This window comes from Podarcis muralis, chromosome 2, assembly GCF_964188315.1.
Source record: "Podarcis muralis chromosome 2, rPodMur119.hap1.1, whole genome shotgun sequence".
Taxonomy (NCBI): Eukaryota; Metazoa; Chordata; class Lepidosauria; order Squamata; family Lacertidae; genus Podarcis; species Podarcis muralis.
The window spans coordinates 61,715,873-61,736,938 of record NC_135656.1 but is presented as its reverse complement, the minus strand read 5'-3'; the positions used below and the strand labels follow the sequence as shown (position 1 = coordinate 61,736,938).

General features: G+C 42.5%; 1 protein-coding gene across 3 annotated transcripts in view; it reads left to right on the top strand.

Annotated features, from left to right (window-relative positions):
- FLT4 (fms related receptor tyrosine kinase 4) overlaps positions 1–21,066 on the top strand; it is a 94,181-nt gene that overhangs the window by 15,058 nt on the left and 58,057 nt on the right. For all 3 annotated transcript variants that reach the window (XM_077924608.1, XM_028718256.2, XM_028718255.2), the window contains exons 2-3: positions 15,840–15,936; positions 19,965–20,239. In XM_077924608.1, the coding sequence (XP_077780734.1) occupies positions 15,840–15,936; positions 19,965–20,239 (372 nt within the window). The remainder of the gene's footprint in view (positions 1–15,839; positions 15,937–19,964; positions 20,240–21,066) is intronic.

The following is a 21,066-nucleotide window of genomic DNA, read 5'->3' as shown; positions in this document are numbered from 1 at the left end:
CACCCGCGTCCCAGGTAGCTATATTTAACCAATAGTTTCACAGTTCACATGGGAGATAGGCCTCCCAGGGAATATATGGGGGTAGGTTTGACAAATATGACATCTGCTCACTCAGCCCAGTAACCAATTGCTTTCAGTTGTGTGTTTCATCTTGCCCAGCATGATGTATTGTCATATACAGTATAACTTGGGTGTCTATGCAGTAGTCAGGTGCTGCTTGTGTTTATTGTTAATCTGAAAGGTCAAAGGAGCTGCCATCTCTGCCAGTTATTGATGTGGACTTCTAGCTTCCACAAACCTCATTCTTTGAGACATTAAAGCACTGATACCCAACTGACACCTTCCATTTCCCTTCCTTTATCTGCCCATGCATCCCCAAACTACAGTGACAATTCCAGCTCTGAAGTTGACTGCCATCTGCATCCACCCTTTGTTATTTTAAGGAGGGTCCTTTATGACAAACTTTGAGGAGCCCAGGTTTAGGGTGCTGCATCTGCTCTGTAAGGCCTACATTGCCACAGGAAGCAGCTCTCAAATTTGTTTGGGCTCTCATTTAGGCCACCTAGTTAGTCGCTCCATACACCAAAACAAAGGATAAGTACATGTCCTTGAATTAGGTGAATGGCCTATTCTGGGAGGGGTTGCACTCCACGAAAAGTTTAGGACTCTGGGAGTACTTCTGGATTTCAGTTTGTCACTGCAGTCCCAAGTGGTTTCTGTGACTAGGCCTGCTTATGTCAACCTTACGCTAGTACATCAGCTGTAGTCATTCCTAGGCTGAGAATGTCCTCACTTCTCCATGCTGTAGTGACTTTCTGCTTGGACTCCTGCAATGTGCTATATGGGGAGCTGCCCTTCAAGATGGCTTAGAAGCTGAAGCTAATGCAGAAAGTGAGATGATTAAAACCTGCCCTCTATGCTTTCTGAGCAGGGAAAGTTGTGAATATTGCTGCTTACAACACTGGATGTTCTGAAGTTCCACCTAGAGGTTTTGTGCTTTTCTTTATTTGTATAAATACAGTTTTATTTTTTTTCAGACCACAAATTATTTCTAAGTGTCATTTAGCTTGGAAAAGCTCTAATCTTCATTCCATATCTTCAAAGCATCACTTATATTGAGATCCTTATTTAATTAGTTAACGAGTAGACTTTACAACATTTCAGTGGGGTTTTTTCCCCAGAATTTTAATTTAATGGTGGCCGTTTATCTTAAAACTTCTCTATATTGTCACTGTGGAGTAGATTCCACTTTGGAAAGGAACCGGACATTGCCCGTGTTAGCAACTATCTTAGGATAGGTCTGGGAGCTCACAGTTTAATTAATACCATGTGGAGCAGGTTGGAGGACATTAACTAATCCTTTGCTTATTTTGTTTATCATCACTTGGGATAAACAAAGACTCTGGACTAACTTTCGGCATGATTAACTCTGAATGGGTGGGCAGACTTGACCTTGTTATAATCAACACCTTGTAAATTATGGCAAAAGTGTGACTATTAGCTATACATTAGCTATACATTTCTAAAAGCAAGAGTGTTAGCAATTAATCTTGTATGGGACGGGGGCAAGACAGTGATGGAAGACTTAAAATTAACCCCATGTGGAGCACACGTGGGATACTGTCAGATGCCCTCATGTGAGAAACAAAAAAAAGGATATTGGCACTGATCCTATAAAAATAGTACACAATATAAATTGATTGTGTGCCTCTGGTGTGGATTTATTTTATTTGTTTACATGCGTATTTAGTATACTTGAAAATTTCCCTCGCTTGCTACGACAGTTCACTGTATATCTCCGTATCTATACTTTAAAATAAACTAAAAATGTATGAGTAACATGGTTAGAATAAACCTATCTTCATTCTTATCTGTATTTGTTGAAACTTACAGCACCCCAGAAACATTTTTGTGTGTGGAAGCAAGCTTCAGAGTTGGGGAGTCAACATAGGGTACATCAGACTAGTAGCCCTAAGGGTATCCATCCGACACATGGAGGGCACCATCAAGAAGTCAGCTAGCTTGGCTGACCAATCAAACTGCAGAGAAAAGAGTTGCTCTGGAGTCAGACAAGCATATCAACAAACTGAGCTCTGGTCCAAGCCTGCCAGCCTTGCCTCTTCCCTCTCACTACCATGCCTTCTCCCACTGCCTCTTCCTCCTGATTGCTACAGAAAGCATTGGTATCTGGGTTACTGAAATGGAATGCTGGCTGCAGGATGCTTTGTTAATGGTCTCTAGGTGGAGGCAGTGGTGGACAGGTGAAGGAAGCAACACAGGAGAGGGGAAACAAGAGTGATGGGCTTGAATTAGTACTTGCTGGTGTTGATTGCCTGACAGGAGTTGTGGAAGCAGGCATAGTGAATGGAGCCCTGTTTGTCTTTTATTTCTGCTTAAGGCATTTACAGCCCAAACAATGTACAGTAGATCTTTATAGGTTCACAATGGTATCTAGAACTGTAGCTTGATAGCTATATTTCCTGAAATTGTGATACAATACTGTTTTAGCAAATGTACCTATCAAGTAGCGTCACTATTGCGCTGCTGGTTTTACCTCTTTTTTGCCCCCTAATTATAAATGTAACTCTATTTTGTGAGACCACTTTGGGGCAGCTGTGGCTGTTAAAGCCTGAAATAAATCCTTGGAAGGTGTTTGTCTGTGTGGACCAACTTTGTGTTTATAGAAAAATGATTTGGTGCAAGACAGGGTGGAGGTACAATTCCTGCCACTACATCTGCAAAGGAGAAGCGGAAGAACGCACACACTTTGAACCAGGAAGGCAAAATCTGTGGCCTCGTCCTGACACTTCTGGTGCTGACATCACTAGTCAGCAGTAACCTCTACTCTTGTTGACACAAGGAACAAACCCCAAAGGCCGTCTAGACATTGAGTTGGCTGCCAACTTATTCACTAATATCTGGAAATGCTCAGAGATCCACTTGGAGGCAAACCAGGGGGAGAAGGAGGCTTGAGAAGGGAAATGCCATTTCCCGTGTTATTTTTTAAAAATGGATTCCATTCCCTAGGCCAAAGCTGATTCTTGCACCTCCCATTTCCCCACCATCTGCTGACTGTGAGGTTAGAACAAATGCCAGTTTTAAAACTGTGTTCTCACATCATAGTTGCTGCTGGTCTCTTCTCTATGCCAGAACTTCTCCAAGTTATGCAGTTCCTTCTGCTGATTCTCTTGCCTAATGAAGTGGGGTGGGTGGTCATGAGGAAAAGGGCCTTTTTCAATGATGGCCCCCCAGCTGTTTGTTTTTTTTTAAGTATTTTTATTAAATATTTTTCTTGTTTACAAAAGCACATGCATTGTCTCTTTCTTCAGGTTGTGTTTTCTACAGATCAGTTAGATTTGTTGTGAGACATTGGTGTTACATGCAGTATAGGGTTGGGAAGAAAAGAAGTGGGGGGTGGGAGAGAGGGGGTGGTGTGGTGTTGAATGCCCTCCTCAGAGAGGCTCAGTTGGTACTTGGTAGCATCTTTTGGCACCAGGTGAAGATCTTTTTATTCTCCCAGGCCTTTCAATTAAATGCTCTGGTGGGTTTCTGAATTATTAAACCTGGTTTTATAGTGATGTTATACTACTCTGTGTTGGTTTTATGCTGAATTTTGTAAAATAGCATAGACATTATTAGTTTTAGCTTATTTTTTTATTACATTTTGTTTTGGGGTTTTTTAAAAAAATTATTAAGTTTTGTAAACTTCCCAGAGGATTTGGTCGATGGCAAGTATAGAACTAATGTCTAACTAAAAAAAATAAAAAAAAAATAAATCTTCTGCGGATCATTGGCAGCTTCTAATTCTGCTGGGATTGGCTGCATTCATGAATTCCTAAGTGCTGCTGATCCCTGTTGAAAATCAGGTTTGTATCCAGTGCAGATCAGCTGATGGGCAGTGCCTGCAAGCCCTGTTTTCATTCTGGATCTTCCTTTGCAGCTTGACTTGACTTCAATACCAGACTGCAAAAGAAGAAAGGAAAGAATTGAGATCACACGTAGAGCACTTGCCCAATTCTTTCCTTTGAAGCTGGGTAAGGTGATTGACAAGTGGGAGCTGAAGATGTGGCTGACCAGATCCTGTTCCCTAATGCCGCCTGTGTTATTTCAATCAGAAGGGCCAAGTGGACTTGAAGAATAATTAGGGCTTGCTCTTCTAACCCTGTCACAAAACTAGCCCATGGTTTCAGTTATTATCAGACTGGAAAGGGAGTCAGCACAAAGGGCATAGTGTGGACTAAATACTTCACTGAGAGGAAACTCTGTGAATCAGCAGATCTGCCAAATCCTCCAAGAGGGAGGCAAAGGGAAGTGCAAAAAATGCTGAAGCATTTTGAGACGTAGGGGTGAGGATGCAGGAGAGGATTTCCTGCTGGCAGGAAGGGAAGCTTTTAAAAATGGCTCTGAAAGGTCTTGAGTATTTCATCCTCAGCTTTGAAATTCTACACAGCTCCCATTTGCTTCTGTGATCTTCCCACTTAGCAAAACAAAGAGTCCGTATCCCTCTGGCTCTGACCAAACACCTGTTTTCGAAACTGCAGAGTGCATAAATGGAATTAAGTGTGAAAGTTTCTTAGACTGAGCTGTCATGAGCTGTGACAGCTGAGTGATGATAGGTATGTGGAGCTGGGGACACAGTCATGCAGCCAAGGGTTGACTTTACGGAAATGCCCCCTCCCTGAATAACATGCACATGCAACAACCAGGAGAGCAGTGGGAGCAAACTGGGAACCGGCACATATCATCTGCTGCTCATGGGTAGGAACGTAGTGTTTAGAAGATAAGCACAGAAAGGCAGAAATTGATCATAAAAAAGAAAACCCAAAGGCTCCTATAAGAAAGGGCAGGGGATAACCAGGAAGGACAAAGGAAGAATTCTGTGTAAGCCACTCACACAATATTGCCAACATCCTTGGACCAGTAAGGAACAATTGTTTGACTCACCTGTCAGTTTGCCAAAGGGTGTTTCTGATATGTACTAGTCACTGGCCAATGTTATGCTGTGGGGTAAGGGTTCATAGTCCAGGGGTGCCAACTTGAATAAAATATTGGGAAGTGTGTGTCAGATAAACCCCGCCCCACATAATCAATCACAAGTCATGGCATGCACACACAATTTGAATGGCAATGTCCATCAACTTGGGGGGGCAGCCCCCTCAAATCTTTTATTGGGGGCGAAGGGCTCCTCTGGTTCATACACATAACTAGGTTGCAAAGGGCAAATAGTCACAGATCGTAAAGCGCTATGCAAACTCTTTAAAGTGTTTGCATGAATTTCTGTAGCAGATTCTGCATTACGATGCCAGTGTGGGCACAGCCCTACAATCCATGGCAAATGTATATCAGTTTTTGCTTGCTTATGCATCAAGTGAGACTACCAGAACAATGGCACAGAATAATTGCAAAGAATCTGTGCTGTCACTGAGCAATCTGAATGTTCCACAGTAAGTCCAAGGAATCAAATTAATGGAAAAATGGGTACCACCTAGGGAGGGCAGGAGGAGGCATCCCCCTTCTCTACATAATCATTTATCATGATTATGACTACATAATCATTTATCATCAATATCTCTGTGAAAGTCCAATGCTTCTTTGTAACTTGGTGTTGAATATATTCAATAGCAGGACTTGGAAGTTTGCTATGAACTTTATCCCCACTTCTACCACCAAAATTTGAAATGGTGCCCTTGAGGAAAAACATGATGATCCTCTTCAAAACTTCCAACTACAGCACTAGTAAAAATTTGGCCCCGTTGGAGGATTTCAGATTGATATTCATGGATTTCTCTGCCACCCACATGAAAATTAAAAAATTATATTTGCTTATCATAATAAATATTGCAGCTGTTACATTTTCAGGTGGTTTCTTAAGATCTTCATTTACAACATACAAAAATATTTTTGCGTTCCCTTATGTAGGTTAGAGTAGTAAGGGTTACATGAGGAGCTTGTGAAAAAGTAACTGCATGTTTTAAAAGAGACAGAACCCCAACCACAAGATTGATTCCAGAAAAAAACAAAAAAGTATTGTGGCACCTCAAAGATAGGAATACCGTATTTTTCTCCCTATAGGACACACTTTTCCCCCTCCAAAAATGAAGGGGAAATCTGGGTGCGTCCTATGGGGCGAATGCAGGCTTTCGCTGAAGCTTGGAGAGCGAGAGGGGTCGGTGCGCACCGACCCCTCTCGCTCTCCAGGCTTCAGGAAGACATCCGCAGCCTAGGCAGCCCTGCGGGAGGTCTGTCTAGGCTGTGGATAGCAGCCTGCTTCCCGGAGTGTTGGGCGCCCTGAAAGCAGAGCGCCTGGCGCTTTGGGAACACATCCGCAGCCTAGGCAGCCCTGCGGGAGGTCCCGCAGGGCTGTCTAGGCTGCGGATAGCAGCCTGCTTCCCGGAGCGTCGGGCGCCCTGAAAGCAGAGCGCCCGGCGCTTCGGGAACACATCCGCGGCCTAGGCAGCCCTGCGGGAGGTCCCGCAGGGATGTCTAGGCTGCGGATAGCAGCCTGCCGCCCAGCGGGCGGGGCACCCTGAAGCAGAGCGCCCCTCGCGCCGGGTATACATCCGCAGCGTGGGGAGCCCTGCAGGAGTTCCCCGCAGGGCTCCCCACGCTGTGGATAGCAGCCTGCCGCCTGGCGGGCGGGGCACCCTGAAGCAGAGTGCCCCTCACGCCGGGCAGACATCGGCCAGCCCCACAAGCTCGGGGGACAGCAGGGAGGCGCAGCGCCGCCATCCCGCTGTTTCTCGACCTGGTTCGGTTTCCCCGACCTGCTTTTGGGGGGGAAATAAAGGGATTTTTTCCCCCCTTTATTTCCCCCCCAAAAAACTAGGTGCGTCCTATGGGGCGGAGCATCCTATGGGATGAAAAATACGGTAAATGTGTCATGGCTTAAGCTTTCATGAACTTATGAAGTGATGTGTGGGCCATGAAAGCTTTTGCTAATACTGTAGTTAAAAGTGCTACAAGATTTTTTGCTTTTGATGCACAAACTTAACACAACTACAGGTACCCCCGAAAGAACTCAACTGTGCATTTTCTCTCTCTCTCTCTTTACAACTCATGACCTGTGCATATCTTGGTATTGTTTAGTTCTCAGGAGTGTTTTCTGTAATGTTAAAAATCAACTAAAAACATAGGTGGGGTGTTCAGTCCCCCCTTTACTTTGTTTTAGTAAAAACAAATTTCAGTGAACAAAAAAAAAGTAACTGGACCACTAAATCTTGTTGCTAACCTGTCAGTACACCAAGGACTCTTTCTGATTATGCATGTTGCAGTCATTAACAAATGCTGTTTTAGGGAAATTATCCCCCCTTTCCCAGCAATGAGCTATCCATATCAAGAATAAAGAGGAATGGAAACATGCCAATAATGATATGGTTATGCACAAGATATCTTGAGTCAACAATCTCAATTAATAGAAGACGTTTGGTGACAAGTACATTTAAGCAATGGCAGACAATCAGTCCACTTTGGATAAAGATCCTTGTCTGCAGTTTGCCCCTTTAAAAACCATAAACTGAAAGATCAAGGATAGGAATAGGAAACCCAGTTTTCCAGAAATAGACAAGGTGTCAGCGGCTGCAGAATCCTGCTTCCTTTTTCAATGTCCCATCAATCCAGTTGTGTTTATTTTACTATCCTGCTGCCAGCTCTCTTGGAAACCATCTTGAGAAAACAAATATTACTGGAGTTGCTGCATGCCTTTTTAATTACACTAATTCTTTCTCCATGTTAATAGTATGTGAATATTAGAATAATATATGCACATATGAGACACAATGACTCATACTTTTTACAGCTGCATGGATGCTATATGTTAACTCGTCATCATGTATGCGTGTGAGCTCACTTTGTTTCCTCCATGAGGCTCTGGAGAAAAAACCCAAAGGATGAAGGTCACAGCATATAAATCTTGGAGAGGAAGGGCATTATAGTCTAGCAGGAGTATCTCCTTCACACCTTGGGGTTTTACTTGAGACACAAACCATCTGCATGTCAGTCAGCTGCCATTTCATAGCAGACCTCCCTGCGAAAATCAACTGTCTGGAGGGGCTGGTTGCAGGCACCAGTGAGAATTTCAACCTGGTGGGATCAACTATACAAAGTTTCTATACAAAGTGGTGATTTTGGATTAGAGGGAATAGAGTTGCAAATGAATCTGGAAGAAGGGATTTTTAAATTTGAGGATCAGATCCTGCCTTTGTGTTTACTTCCACAGCTGTGAATGTAACAGCAAAATGACTACCCAAAGATTGCGGTCAACCCTCTGAAATGCGCTCAAGCATCCAGTTGTTGCCAGACAACCATCATTTTAAGGGGCTTCTTGTTTTAGAGCAGAGATGGTCACCTTTTTTTGCCTGAGGGGCACCCTTGGTCAACTCTCGCAGTCCCCTCTCTTGAGCTCATCCAAGTAGCTCAGCTGAGTAGGATGCTGTCTCCCCAGTTATCAAATGATTAATCTGATAACTAGGAAGGGGTGAAAGATCCATCCCATCAGGGTCATGGGATTCTAGTGCAGTGTCAACTTTAGCATTTTTCTTCTTCTCTTTTTGCTGCTGTTGCAACAAAAATGGGTGGGGGGGGGGGAACAACAGAGAAAGTTTGTTTGGAGGGGTGTCATGTGGCTCCTAGGCCCGGTATTAGCCACCCTGGTTTTAAAGAGTTGCTTCTCACTTAAGCAGGGAATTAGCATGGTCCAGTAGATAAAATGTTTGATTGCAGAAGTCATGAGTTCAACTAGAGATCGCCTAAGGGAATCTCTTGAGCCTTCTTTGGCTTTCTATTGTAACTTTTGAATAATTGTTGTGAATATGTATAGGATAAATATTTAAAAGCATCTTCTTCCTTTTTAAGAAAATGCAATGTAACTGATGAATAATTATTATTTCCAAACTATAGGAGTACAAAATACCATACAATGGATATCCCACCACTCACCATTATTTTTTTCACACTTTAGCACACTTTAGACCACAGCATAGCAACCTGTGTTGTTGGTGTGATGAACTGGCAATGTCACACCCTGTCATTGACAGACTTTAGAGAAGAGGTGGAGACACTTGCCCATGAAGTTGGAAATGATAATTAGAACCAATTAAGCATAAACAACAACAGCTGTTAATGTACTAATCATTTACTATTCCTATTTTAACTCTCACACTTCTCTCTTAATGAACTTTACTCACTGCCCCTCAGCTGAATTTAACACAGGCTTCCTCAACCTCGGCCCTCCAGATGTTTTGAAACTACAATTCCCATCATCCCTGACCACTGGTCCTGCTAACTAGGGACCATGGGAGTTGTAGGCCAAAAACTTCTGGAGGGCCGAGGTTGAGGAAGCCTGATTTAACAGATGTTTTAACTCCCTAGAATGCTGCCACCTTAATTCTCAGTATCACAAACACTTTGAATACCTATTGCTCTTGGGACTAAGCCGGATGTACATGTGATTATTGAACATGGGTTTGCCAGGGTAAGGGTTAATTTCTGAGTCTTAAAGAAGCAGTAATTGTTGTTGTTGTTGTTGTTGTTGTTGTTGATAATACCCTGCCCTTCTGGCTGGGTTGGCCCAGCTACTCTGGGCAGCTTCCAACATATATAAAAACATAATAAAACATCAAATAGTAACAATCTGATCTAATATAAAAAGTCACAATAAATTTAAAATAACGTATATCAAATACGTAAAGCAATATTCAGTCATCCTTTAGAATCTAATAGTAAACAGTAAGCACATGGTTGACAGGAACAAAACCTGCCTCTCCTTTACTCCACATGCTTTGCTGCTTTAATGTTCTTTCCCCTCCGGCCGGCTTACTTCTGGTATCAGAACTAGGCTGAAGGTAAAAAAGTTTTAAAGCAGCAGAGCATAGAGAATAAGGCAAGAACAGGCTTGATTCTTATAGGGTTTATCACTTTAGAGCCAAACTGGCAAGCATGAATGCTATAAACACACATGCATCTGGTTTGGTCCTTCCTCCAAGGCAACATTACATCTTTAGTTGCTACTGGTTCAATTTAAAATGTTATATTTACAGCCCAAGAAACCATGATTCACTGATGCAGGAATGAGTGAAAAGCTCCACCACTCCCTGCTCTGAAACCTTCCCTCTTCTTCTTGTATGTTTAGCTGCAGAAGAACTTTCCTGGTTTGTTAAGACATAGTTTCCTGTGATGTCTGAATTCAGAAACTTATCCTGATCTGAAGGGAGCACTTAAATCAGTTTCCCAGGCTGACATCACAGTAAACCATGGCTTAACAAACCAGGAAGTCTTATTTGAAGCCAAGCATGGGAGAGGGGAGAAGATAAAACACGCAAGCTCATTACTTAAGAATGAGATGCCAGGATGCTGAAGAACATGGCCAACCATCCAGATGTGGAATCAGAATAACAAGCCTTACTTATAACATGTGCTTTTCCAGATTATTTCAAAGGCAACGTACCTAGAGCAGCAATTATGATTGTCACTAACTTATTTTGAAAGCTCCTTTTTACTACGGCAAGAGACAGCAGTTAAAAGGGAACAAAAGATGAATCAAGGAACGTAGGACACATTGATAGGAGGGGTGGTTCCAAGATGACTGGTCAATACTACTGTCATCCTATGTTTCCCGCATTCCACCCCCACCCCCCCAGTACAATAAATGCAGTTTATGGTGTATTCCAAAGGATAGTTTGTTCCTTTTCCTGTTGTACTTGTGGAGAGCCTCAGACAGGATACATCTGCAGGAATCCCAGAACCTAAACCTGCACAGACCGTACATTTTCTTTCTCTCCCCCCTCCCACCCCCTGCAACCCTAGTATAGTGCTGTTGCCTAACAGGTCATAAAGCTAAGAGAGGTGTCTTCAGTTTTTGTTATTTTGCATCCTTCCTTGTATCCTCCACCCAGTTCCACGGGACAATATTTGTGCCCAGCCCTCTGATCAGTTCTCATGAGCAGAACAGAGGAGCACCTATCTCTGCCCCAACCATTGTTTGCATGTTTTGCCTTTACCTAAAGGAAGCAACATGGGTTAGTTGCTGGCAGGGACATTGTTTCTAACAATGTGTTAGATAAATAAATAAATCCCAGCATTCGTAAGGAGGAGAGCTGTTTCACAAGAGACCCATGAGTGACACAGTTACATCTGCAGTTTCCCCATCTTCCTGCTGATGTAGCTCCGCTCTTTGAGAGCACCAACAAACAATCCCCAGCAGCAAAATTTGTGGAAGCATAGAGAAGGGTTTAGTGTGCAAAGCAAGGTGGTGTTGTGCCTTAAATATGAGAAAGCAAGACATTTCACATAGGTTTCTAGAGGGTACTTAACCCACGACACTTAGAGCTGTCATCCTTCAGAACCAATTACCTTCCTAATACACAAACACATTGAATGCAATCCTATGCATGTTTACCCAGAAGTAATGAGGCTTGTATCTCAGTAATTTTGTTTAAGATGCAGCTGCAGTGACCCATGTTTTAGAGGCAAGGAGTTCTCTCATTATATAGTGATAATGTCCTGCTTCAATGGGGGGGGGGGTCCTTAAGCCCTTAGTACACTGATTTCAATGCCTGTTATGATTCTCCTCAGGACACCTCTAAACATGTACTGAGAGACAGTGAAATTGTTCCTGTGTCAATAGTGTCTAGCCATCTGGAGCCCAGAATTTATACTGGAGGCAGATATGTCCAGCAGTAAATTGGATATAAAGATTTGTATTCAGGACGGATCGGAATTATTTTTGTTTCAAAATGGTTATATTTTCATGGGATTTCACAAAAATGCTTTCATTTATTTTCATTAACACAGAACACATTTTTTGCACAACATCCAAAAGTTTTCCCCACCCCTTCTGTCTTTTCAGTCTAACTGTTTTGTTAAGTGATAGCTTCAGGGAGAAAAAGGATGCTTAACCCTTTCTAACTGTACCTCTTCCCTTACTCCCACTCAGTCATTCTGTTTTCTTTCATCCTGCACTGCAAGTTTAGAACAGGTTTCCATTGTCCATTTGCAGTTCCATCTTGAACTAGGAATCTTCATGTCCAGGGAAAGGATCTTGTTTTGTGAGCAGCCAAGCATGGATTACATGTGCTCAAGCCACATAGACTTGTTCATGTTCATAAAGATGTTTTGCATGAGCACCCCAGGCTTTCCTATGGAGGGAATTATTTATTTATGTTCACAAGAACTGAATCCCCATTCTGCACCTCAAAATGTACCCTTGGCTGAGAAGAGACTGGGGAGGTGTTTCATGTACACTGCATCATAGCCAACTTCCCACTCCAGCTACTTCTAGATAGATGCATATGTTATTAATATTTATTTTTCATTTCATTTCTATACTGCTTTATATTTTTACAGAAAAATCTCAAAGCGGTTTACAACACATTAAAACATCAAATAAAACCATCCAGAATAAACATTACCAAAGAAAGTCAAATATAAAGTATACATTAAAAGTGACATAATTAACAGGAAACAAAAATATTATTTTAAAGATTTCAAAATAAAACATTGTGAGGGAGGTCAACTACAGAAAACACATTTAGCACAGCAAAGTTCACACAAAAAAACTTAACCATTTCAAAAGAAAACATTACTAAAGGAAGTCAAATATAAAATGTACATTTAAAACATCATAATTAACAAGAGAATAAAATATTATCATAAACATAGAACATATCTTCTGCTGTTGCTGCCAAGTCCTGCCCATAGTAATTCATGGCAGGTGGTGGCTGCAGAAACTCAGGCTCAATGACCTGGGTCTGCACTAAGTTTCTGATGTACGCGGTGTTCTGCATGCACTTCTGTAAGAGAGGGGTAATATTCCATGTACATCCTCATTGCACATGGCCATAATCATCTTCACATTGAAATGAGGTGGGAAATGTGAATGCAGGAGTTGCGTGCACATGTCAGATTGCTCACAAAGCTCAAAGACCTACAATACTGAAAATTAGATGTGTAGCTTGGCAAACAGAACAAAGCCTCCAGATACTAGGAGCCAAGACTACGCTTGCTCAACTGAGCAGTGCGTTCCTCTTGCTTTTAGCTTCAGGGCCTAACAGTTCAGGCCAATAACTCCATTGGAGTGTCAGGGGCTGGATTTGGGTGTGGCTTTAATTGAGGAATGATATGAGGAATGAAAGACAAGTTAACCATTAAAAAAAAATTAAAGTCCTTCCTCTTGACTAACATGGTGAAAATGAAAGCCAGAAGGACTTCAAAAAGCAGAAGGCAATAAAAATTAGTAACCGTGACCCTGAGTCCTTTTAAAGTTAGTGGTGGAAAAATGCATGTATATAGGGACAGACCTCTCAGCCCAGTGCCTTCTACATCTACATTATCTTTCATCTCTCCACCTCACACACTCACATGCAGCCTTGTGCGTGATGTACATGGATGCTCAGTCTTGCTCTGGTTCTCCATCTCATTCTTCTCTTATTACAGTTCATTGGTTGTTGCTGAGTGGCTACGTGCTAAGTGCACCACTGAGGGTCTATTCTTGCTTTACTTTACATGTTTTGCTTTTTCGGAAGCCACCATGAAGGATGCTACCTCGATAGTTTTGCACAGTGAAAGTTTTCCATAGGAGAAAGAACCTCTGAAAACTAGAAGTCAGAAACTCATCCACCTATGACAAGTATTGGCTCCTGCTGCTTAAGGACACTTCCTGAGCTGAATGCACTGACCAAAGCTTTCTCTACTATTTTGACCTCTAAGTAGTCAAATGTTCACCACCTAAGACTAGGCCTCTGTAGTAGCTATGTTACCAGCACAACTGTGTATCTGACAAGTGTCCAGGTACTTGTACGCCAAGGCCAATGGTTGACCTATCAGAGCGCTGACCATGTGCTTTCAGATCATTCATTGGCCCCTCTGGACCTACCTATGCCCACTGTGGGAAATGAACAGTGGAGGTGCTATAATTTCCACTTGTTGCATCTGGGTTCTTGTCAACTGTTGTAAAGTTTTCTAAATGGAAGGAATCTGAGCATGCCCTAAAATTTGTCTAAAATATAGCCCAAGAGTTTTGGACCATAGCAATAAGGTGATACGTGTTCCCTCCACCGCCACCCTTCCTTCTAGAAGTTTCTTCACACTTTAGAAATCATGATTCTAAATTTTGTCAGCAAAGTGGGGCAAGGGGGAAGCCACAATAAGAAACTTGAGAGTGGGATGTGAGGGATCCACCCCCATCCTGCCATTCTGTATTTCTGCTGTGGCTCCTGTCGCTCCCATTATTACTCCTGTTACTCCGGCCGCTACTACAGGAAAAGCATGGTTGGGAGACAAGCATGTCCGGCAGAGATAGAAGCTCGAGACTGCTGATGCAAGCCCAGTTTCTAAAGATATACCTAGTCAAATGACCACAGTCTGTGTGGCTTCTTGGCAGGAAGGAAGTGTAAAACAATTAAAAGGAGCAAGGATGTCTACACAAAACTAGGTTTTGGACAGGTCATTCTTATGACCTGGGTGCTGCCCTGCACGTTTCTCAGCCGCCTGTGGGAAATTGCTCCCCAAATGCCTTCTCTTTTCTGATTCCTTGGTATTCCTCTTACCTGCTTCCCCAGATTCTAATTTAGCCTGGGGGAACATGCCCTTTCTCTTCCTGATTGCCCTCCCCCTCAGCCTCCCACTGTAGTTGTAAGCATATAGGATGCAGCAGCCAAGGAATGCAAATATTTTAAGTTCCTCTGGCCATGGTGTATCTGAAAAAACAAATACTGTTTTACTTATAAAGCACCATGTACATAGATGTTCGAAGTGTAATTTATTTCTTACCATTTATTAATACTGTAAGGGGATACTGCACTGCTTAACTCGTTCATTAAAGTAGCAGTCAACAGTGTTACTGGGATATGAATCAACATAAGTTCAAGTGCTTACAGATATTTTCTCCTTTTGTAAAAGAGAATGTGTGAATTTAAGGTGACAGCTCTTTCCTGCTTTTGCAGGATGCCCATAACCAGTAGACTGAAACTCGTGAAGCAAATCTTGATATACTACTACTAAGTGTTTCCTCCAATGTTAATTTATTTTCTATTTATAAAACACTTTTTAAAAAACCACCTCTTTAAGTTTTGTGCAGCCTAAGGGCTTATCCACACTTACCTTTCCGCTGCTCTTTCCAAACACAATCTGCACTTTAAAGCTCCGTGGGTTTTTTTTTGCTCTGCAGTTTCCCCCTCCAGCTCTTAAAAGCTCAGTCAGAGCAAATGGCAATCCAAATGGACATTTGCTCCAGTTGAGCACTAAAGAATAGGTTTGGGGTAGAGATGGAAAGGCCTGGGGGGGGAGAAAAATGGGGGGGGAGGGGACCAGTCCCCCCCCCTTTTCCCCCCAAAGCCGTTTTTTTCAGTTTGGAAAAAAACAGGGGGGAAACCTGGTTTTCCAGGTTTTTTCCAGGCCATCCCTTCTCTAGTTTGGGGCAAAAAACAAAAACAAAACACGCAGACACTGAGCTTTTAAGTGTGGACCTGTGTCTGGAAATAGCAGGGCCAAAGGTAAGTGTGTTGTTGTTGTTTAGTCATTTAGTCATGTCCGACTCTTCGTGACCCCATGGACCAGAGCATGCCAGGCACTCCTGTCTTCCACTGCCTCCCGCAGTTTGGCCAAAGGTAAGTGTGGATAAGCCCTAAAAAATAACAATGTATAATTACAACACTGAAACAAAAACCCAACCTAAAACCTATAAAACAACAATATAAAAACACATATAAAAGTGAATAAAAAAAATTAGACAAACCTGAAATATCAAACGTAGTTAGCTCATGATGGATGATTGATAGAACTACTAGAGTAGATAATAATGAGTGACTGTTGTTCTTTACTATGAACTTGTTTCTTTTTCTCCCTAGATCTAGTGAGTGGCTATTCTATGACCCCACCCACACTCAGCATCACAGAAGAAGAATACGTGATCAACGCTAAGGACACACTGAATATTACTTGCAGGTAAGATTAAAAGAACAGTGCTTTTCACAGTTGCCAGCTGTTGTGCCAAAGATTCTGAAAGACCTTTCAAAGACACTCAGTGGGAAACCTCTTACTGGTTTCTGGACTGGTGGAAAAGCTGGACTTAAGTTGACTGGTTATGAATACTTGGGATAGAATTGTGGCTCTCCATTTACGATGGGGGAATACTGGGTCAGTGCAGCCAAGAACTGTCAATCATAGCCTATTATAAAATCAGGGGGAACACTATACATTATGATCACAACCTCCACATTTACTGATTACAGACACTTGAGGGCTTATAGTAATATTTGACCAATGGATTTTAGTACGCTTTCAAGAAAATGCATGGAAGTAGTATTATTTTCACCTGAGCTCCAAAATTCAAAAAAGCAACAATAAAAGCAAGTTCAAGGGCATATATTATCAATGGCTGAGTGCCAGAGAACATTGCAACTCACTCTGCATGCTGAAAGAGTCTTGAACAGCCCACATAGCAATTCACTTTGGAAATGAAAAGGGCTTTCAAAAGCGTGTAATCATGACAAAGAGCAATCCCATCTTAGTACTGCATGCTTTCCACCGGTTTACTTGGAAGGAACAGGAATTAGGTTTGTAGGTCTTTGCTGTGGCAGGCAACCATGCAGCCAGGACCTAAAAATTAGTGCCCATTCCAGCATGCACAGGCAATTTGGTCATGTAGCTGCACTTTCCACAGATTCCTTCTACCTAAAGCCTGTGTTGCCTGTTCTTTTCTTCCCCAGCAAACCCTGATCTGCACCTTGAAAAATGTAGCATAGTTTAGTATGGTTGAGTGCACATCTCCAACCTGCTATGTACCCACTTACCTTTTTGCACATATGCCCTTATCCTAAGCCTGTTGGATAAAACCCTTCCTTCATTGTCTCCTCCCAAGGACAGAGCAGCAACTATGCTAATGTTATATCTCTATTTATCTGACAGAGGCTTACAGGGAGCAGGAAAGTGTCTTATTTCCAGTCTGAGCACTTATGTGCAAAGCTGCCCTTGCCAAAGCAAAGAGGCTGATCTGTTCTTTGAGTTATCCAAGGGAATCTTCCCAAATAGCAGTTAACTCTGTTTTGAGCCAGCTCATCTTTAAATCTCAAGGGGGATATGACCAGAAACCCGCCTCATGCTAGGATGAAAACAGCAGGAAGGAAGTATTCCTATCTCCTGCTTCCAGACCACATATTCAGTGCAACTTAAAGTTGGTCAAAGATCACTGGAAAAGAATGGGGCCCATATCCTTCATCAGTAGCATGGCTATCCTCCCCACCAACACTTACCTCCCCCAAAGTTCGGCTCCCACATTTTTCATTAACTTTTAGTGATGTGGAAGAGCCATAGCTCAGTGGTAGAGCTCATGCATTGCATGTAGAAGTTCAGTCTCTGGTGCCTCAACCCCACAGACCAAGATCCCTGCAAACCCTGCTTGTTCTGTCTGGGTGATTTGAAAGCAAACAGCGAGGACAATGGCTCAGGGGTGTGTGGACACAGTTGACCAGTGCTGCCTGCAAACAGTGCTTTCAGTAGGGAGCTGCATCTCTTTACTTGCTCCACATCTAAATGTTGTCTATGATGTCAAGCTGTAGGGCACATGGGGAGAATAGCCTTGTGGGCGAAATGCTTGCACCAAGAAGGAGATTTACCATATCATTCTTACTTACCTAGTACCATCATCTCCACTACCTTCTTCCTGCAACAGCTGCTTAATTTGAATCAAATTCCTACTTGTTCAGACGTCTTTAATCTTGCCCAGCTGTGCCTCAGAGTCTCTCCTCTGGAGAAGAGACCATCCTGAATGGACATGGTTCACATTAGTGAGAGCCGGGGGAGTTGAAATGCAGAAATATGCAACATCTCGGCCGTGGGGGGAAACATGGTTGGGAGGATGCTCGGAGGAGATTTCTGAAATAAAACATAATTATTTCAAATGAGTATGAAGCAAACGCTCTCCTCAGATTTCACTGGAGAATTGGAGATAGATTTGTTTGTCCATGTTGTAACTCAAAGAAGAATGTTCTGGCTGCTGCTTGTGAGCAGCATTTAAATTTACCTTAACCATCCCAACTTTCTCTGCAAACATCTGAAGTTTTTGCCTGTTTGCACGTGTAATATGATACTGGTTTTCGTTTGCTAAGTAGCAGTAGAATATGCACAGTGCACCAACTGCTTGTTCCTGTCCAAACGTTGAATCCAGAATGACTGGATATTCCCCATTCTATTTTGTTATCATCCTGACCTTGATTCCACTCCACATGCCTCACACTTTTACTTGGAGAATTTATACAAATTAGTTTCATAACTTGAGCATGTTCAGTTTTCTGTGATCTTTGGGGTACCGTATATCTCCAACCTGTCCTGTGCTAGTTATTGATGTGAAGAAACTTACATGTGCATTGATTACACTACAGCACGAAAAGGAGTCTTGATGCGATTGTATACTTGCATCAGGCTTTTTGTTCTGAAGTTTCAACTATGAATATATAGGCACATGAGCATTGATAAAACCACAGTGCAAAAAGGAATCTGGATGTGTTCAAGTAGTCACATCAGGATTCCTTTTTGTGGTATGATTTCATCAGTGTCTGCACATTGGCAACTAATAAATGGGGCAGGGGGTTATGTTGAAGTGAAAACTGTAACAATGCCCAGCTATTGAAAGTCCAGGGGAAAAACCCAGGAAATTAATCACTAACTCATCAGTGCAGCTCTGCCAACATGATTAGGTAATTTGGAACCCTGGAGAAAAATCTCTGGAGAAATTCATATGAGGATAACTTCACAAGCATCCCTAGATTAAACAAAAAGATTTAAAACAAATTCCTACATAAACATGCCTTGGGCAGCTTCATTATAGAGAGGATATAAAAGATGCATGCAATTCTTATTCAAGAACTGAGAAGTAGAGCATATGGAAACTGACAGCTGAGCTCCAATAAGAGATGCATAAGAAGCTGGTACTACCAGGCCTTACTTTGTACAACATGGATAAAGCAAGTACCTAATCAGTCAGCATTCAGACAGAAGTGTGAACTTCTGCTATCTGCAGTTTGATAATGTGACTGTACAGTGGAGTCTTGTAATTGCCACAATAGAAAAGAGGGAATATGAACACACACACAGAGAGAGTCCAGCAAAGATAAGCAGTAGCCAAATATAATTAGTGGCATGAAATAACAGGATGGGCCTGCCTTGCAAAAGTGCCTGGAGGAATTTTGCTGTTGTGGATTGTCAGTTTTCCAAACTATCAGCATCTCTAGAAGCTGGGAGCCTTTAACTGGGATACTTCTGTGAATTGGATGACAGTCAGCCTTCGTAATCAGACGAATGTAGTGACCACCACTTTCCCTCTTCCTCTCAGATGATGAGTGAGCCTTGCCTGTGACATCTCACTGTACTTTGGGAATGCTCACCCACCTTCAGGGTCCAGTACAGCTGCAGGGGCAGGCCCATTCTCCTTCTCCAGCTCTAAGTTGGGAGACAGGCTTAACCCTGGAAGTGCTGGACTGTGGAGAAGCTTGCAAAGCAATGAGACATCTTGCAGCTCTGCAATTCTCTCCATGGTGGCATTACATTTGTGACACTTTTTGGAAAAAACAACAACCATATATGCTGTTTTTATAGTAATAAATAATAATTAATGCTGAGAATCATACACTAAATATTTCTCACTTCTACATGCTTAGTGTGCTAGATAGAAAGGGTCAAGCTTTCTTCACAGGTGAGAAGTTAGGCTGCGTACACACTCCCATTTACTCTTCATCCACTGTGTTCCTACTGCTGATTTGGAAAGCAGGGTATATACGACATGTTAGCCACAATCCACATCTATCTTGTGGATTCTATGATTCTGTATTAGAGGAGGAATGCAGCTGAATCCCTAAATTTGCAATGCGGACATTAGAAATGGAGTAGTAAATGAATTTTAGAATTCCATACCTATTATAGAAGGCCATAGTAACACATCTAATTCTGCTTCTGTTATTCCTTTTGTTCTGGTGAAGAGGGCAGCACCCCCTGGAGTGGTCGTGGCCTGGAGGCCAAGAGGACACCGTCCAGATTGGGAAGGAGAGCGATTCAGTGGTGTTGGTGAGTCTCGACGGTGTCCAAACAGTCAAGGAAGAGGATTGTGAGGGCACTGACACAAAGCCCTACTGCAAGGTCTTGACACTGACAGGGACTCAGGCTAACGACACGGGCTACTACCGCTGTTACTACAAGTACATCAATGCCAAAATCGAGGGCACCACTGCAGTCAGCACCTATGTATTTGTGAGAGGTAAGAGGGTAAAAGACCTGCACAGCCAAAACAGATTGAACTCCAGGTGGAAGAACGTATTGGCCAAACTGCATTACAGCCTTTAAAATAATATTATTTTTTTAAAATTGAAACTCTGTATTACATAGCAGGTTGCTTAAGGAAAAGCTACTTGGAGTTAAAATCATTGTGAAGAGACAGAGGTTACACTGTCCTCTGAAAGGGGAAAGTTATTGCAGTTTCAAATGATGTAAGATTGAAGTGCCCATGTGCAATTTTGCCTGCCTGCCTCTATCCTAACTTAGTCTATCATGGCATGGCAGTCAATTTGCAGTGTTGATACTGAGTTCCTACATCATGCTGTTAAGGCTTCTCTGTTATCTAGGTCAGTAGTTTCAGACCCAGGGAGCCCACTTTTAACCTAAACATGCATTTGGAGACCAATTCTTTCCCCCCCCCTTTTTTTTTCTTGTGCCATATATTTGCATGGCGGTATTGCTGCTGTTTCAGCCCACATTGGATCAGGCCACAACCCAGTCGTGGTCCCCAACCACCAATTGAAACCAAGGATTTAGGTGGCTTGGAATTCCATTAAATATACATAGTTGCATATGTTGTTCTGGAAGGGCACCACCTGTACCTTTGTGCATCAGATAGAAGGGCAGTGTTAAGAGAGGCTGCAATTGCAGCTATCCAACCTATTTGCAGCAAAACTGTGTGTATGTTTACCTGAAAACTGTGTGTATGTGTATGTTTACCTGAAAGAGCAGGAATTCTACATCATGACTGAAACTCCATGCTGCCTATGCAGACACACCATGTTTATTGGTTTATTGTGTAGAAGACAC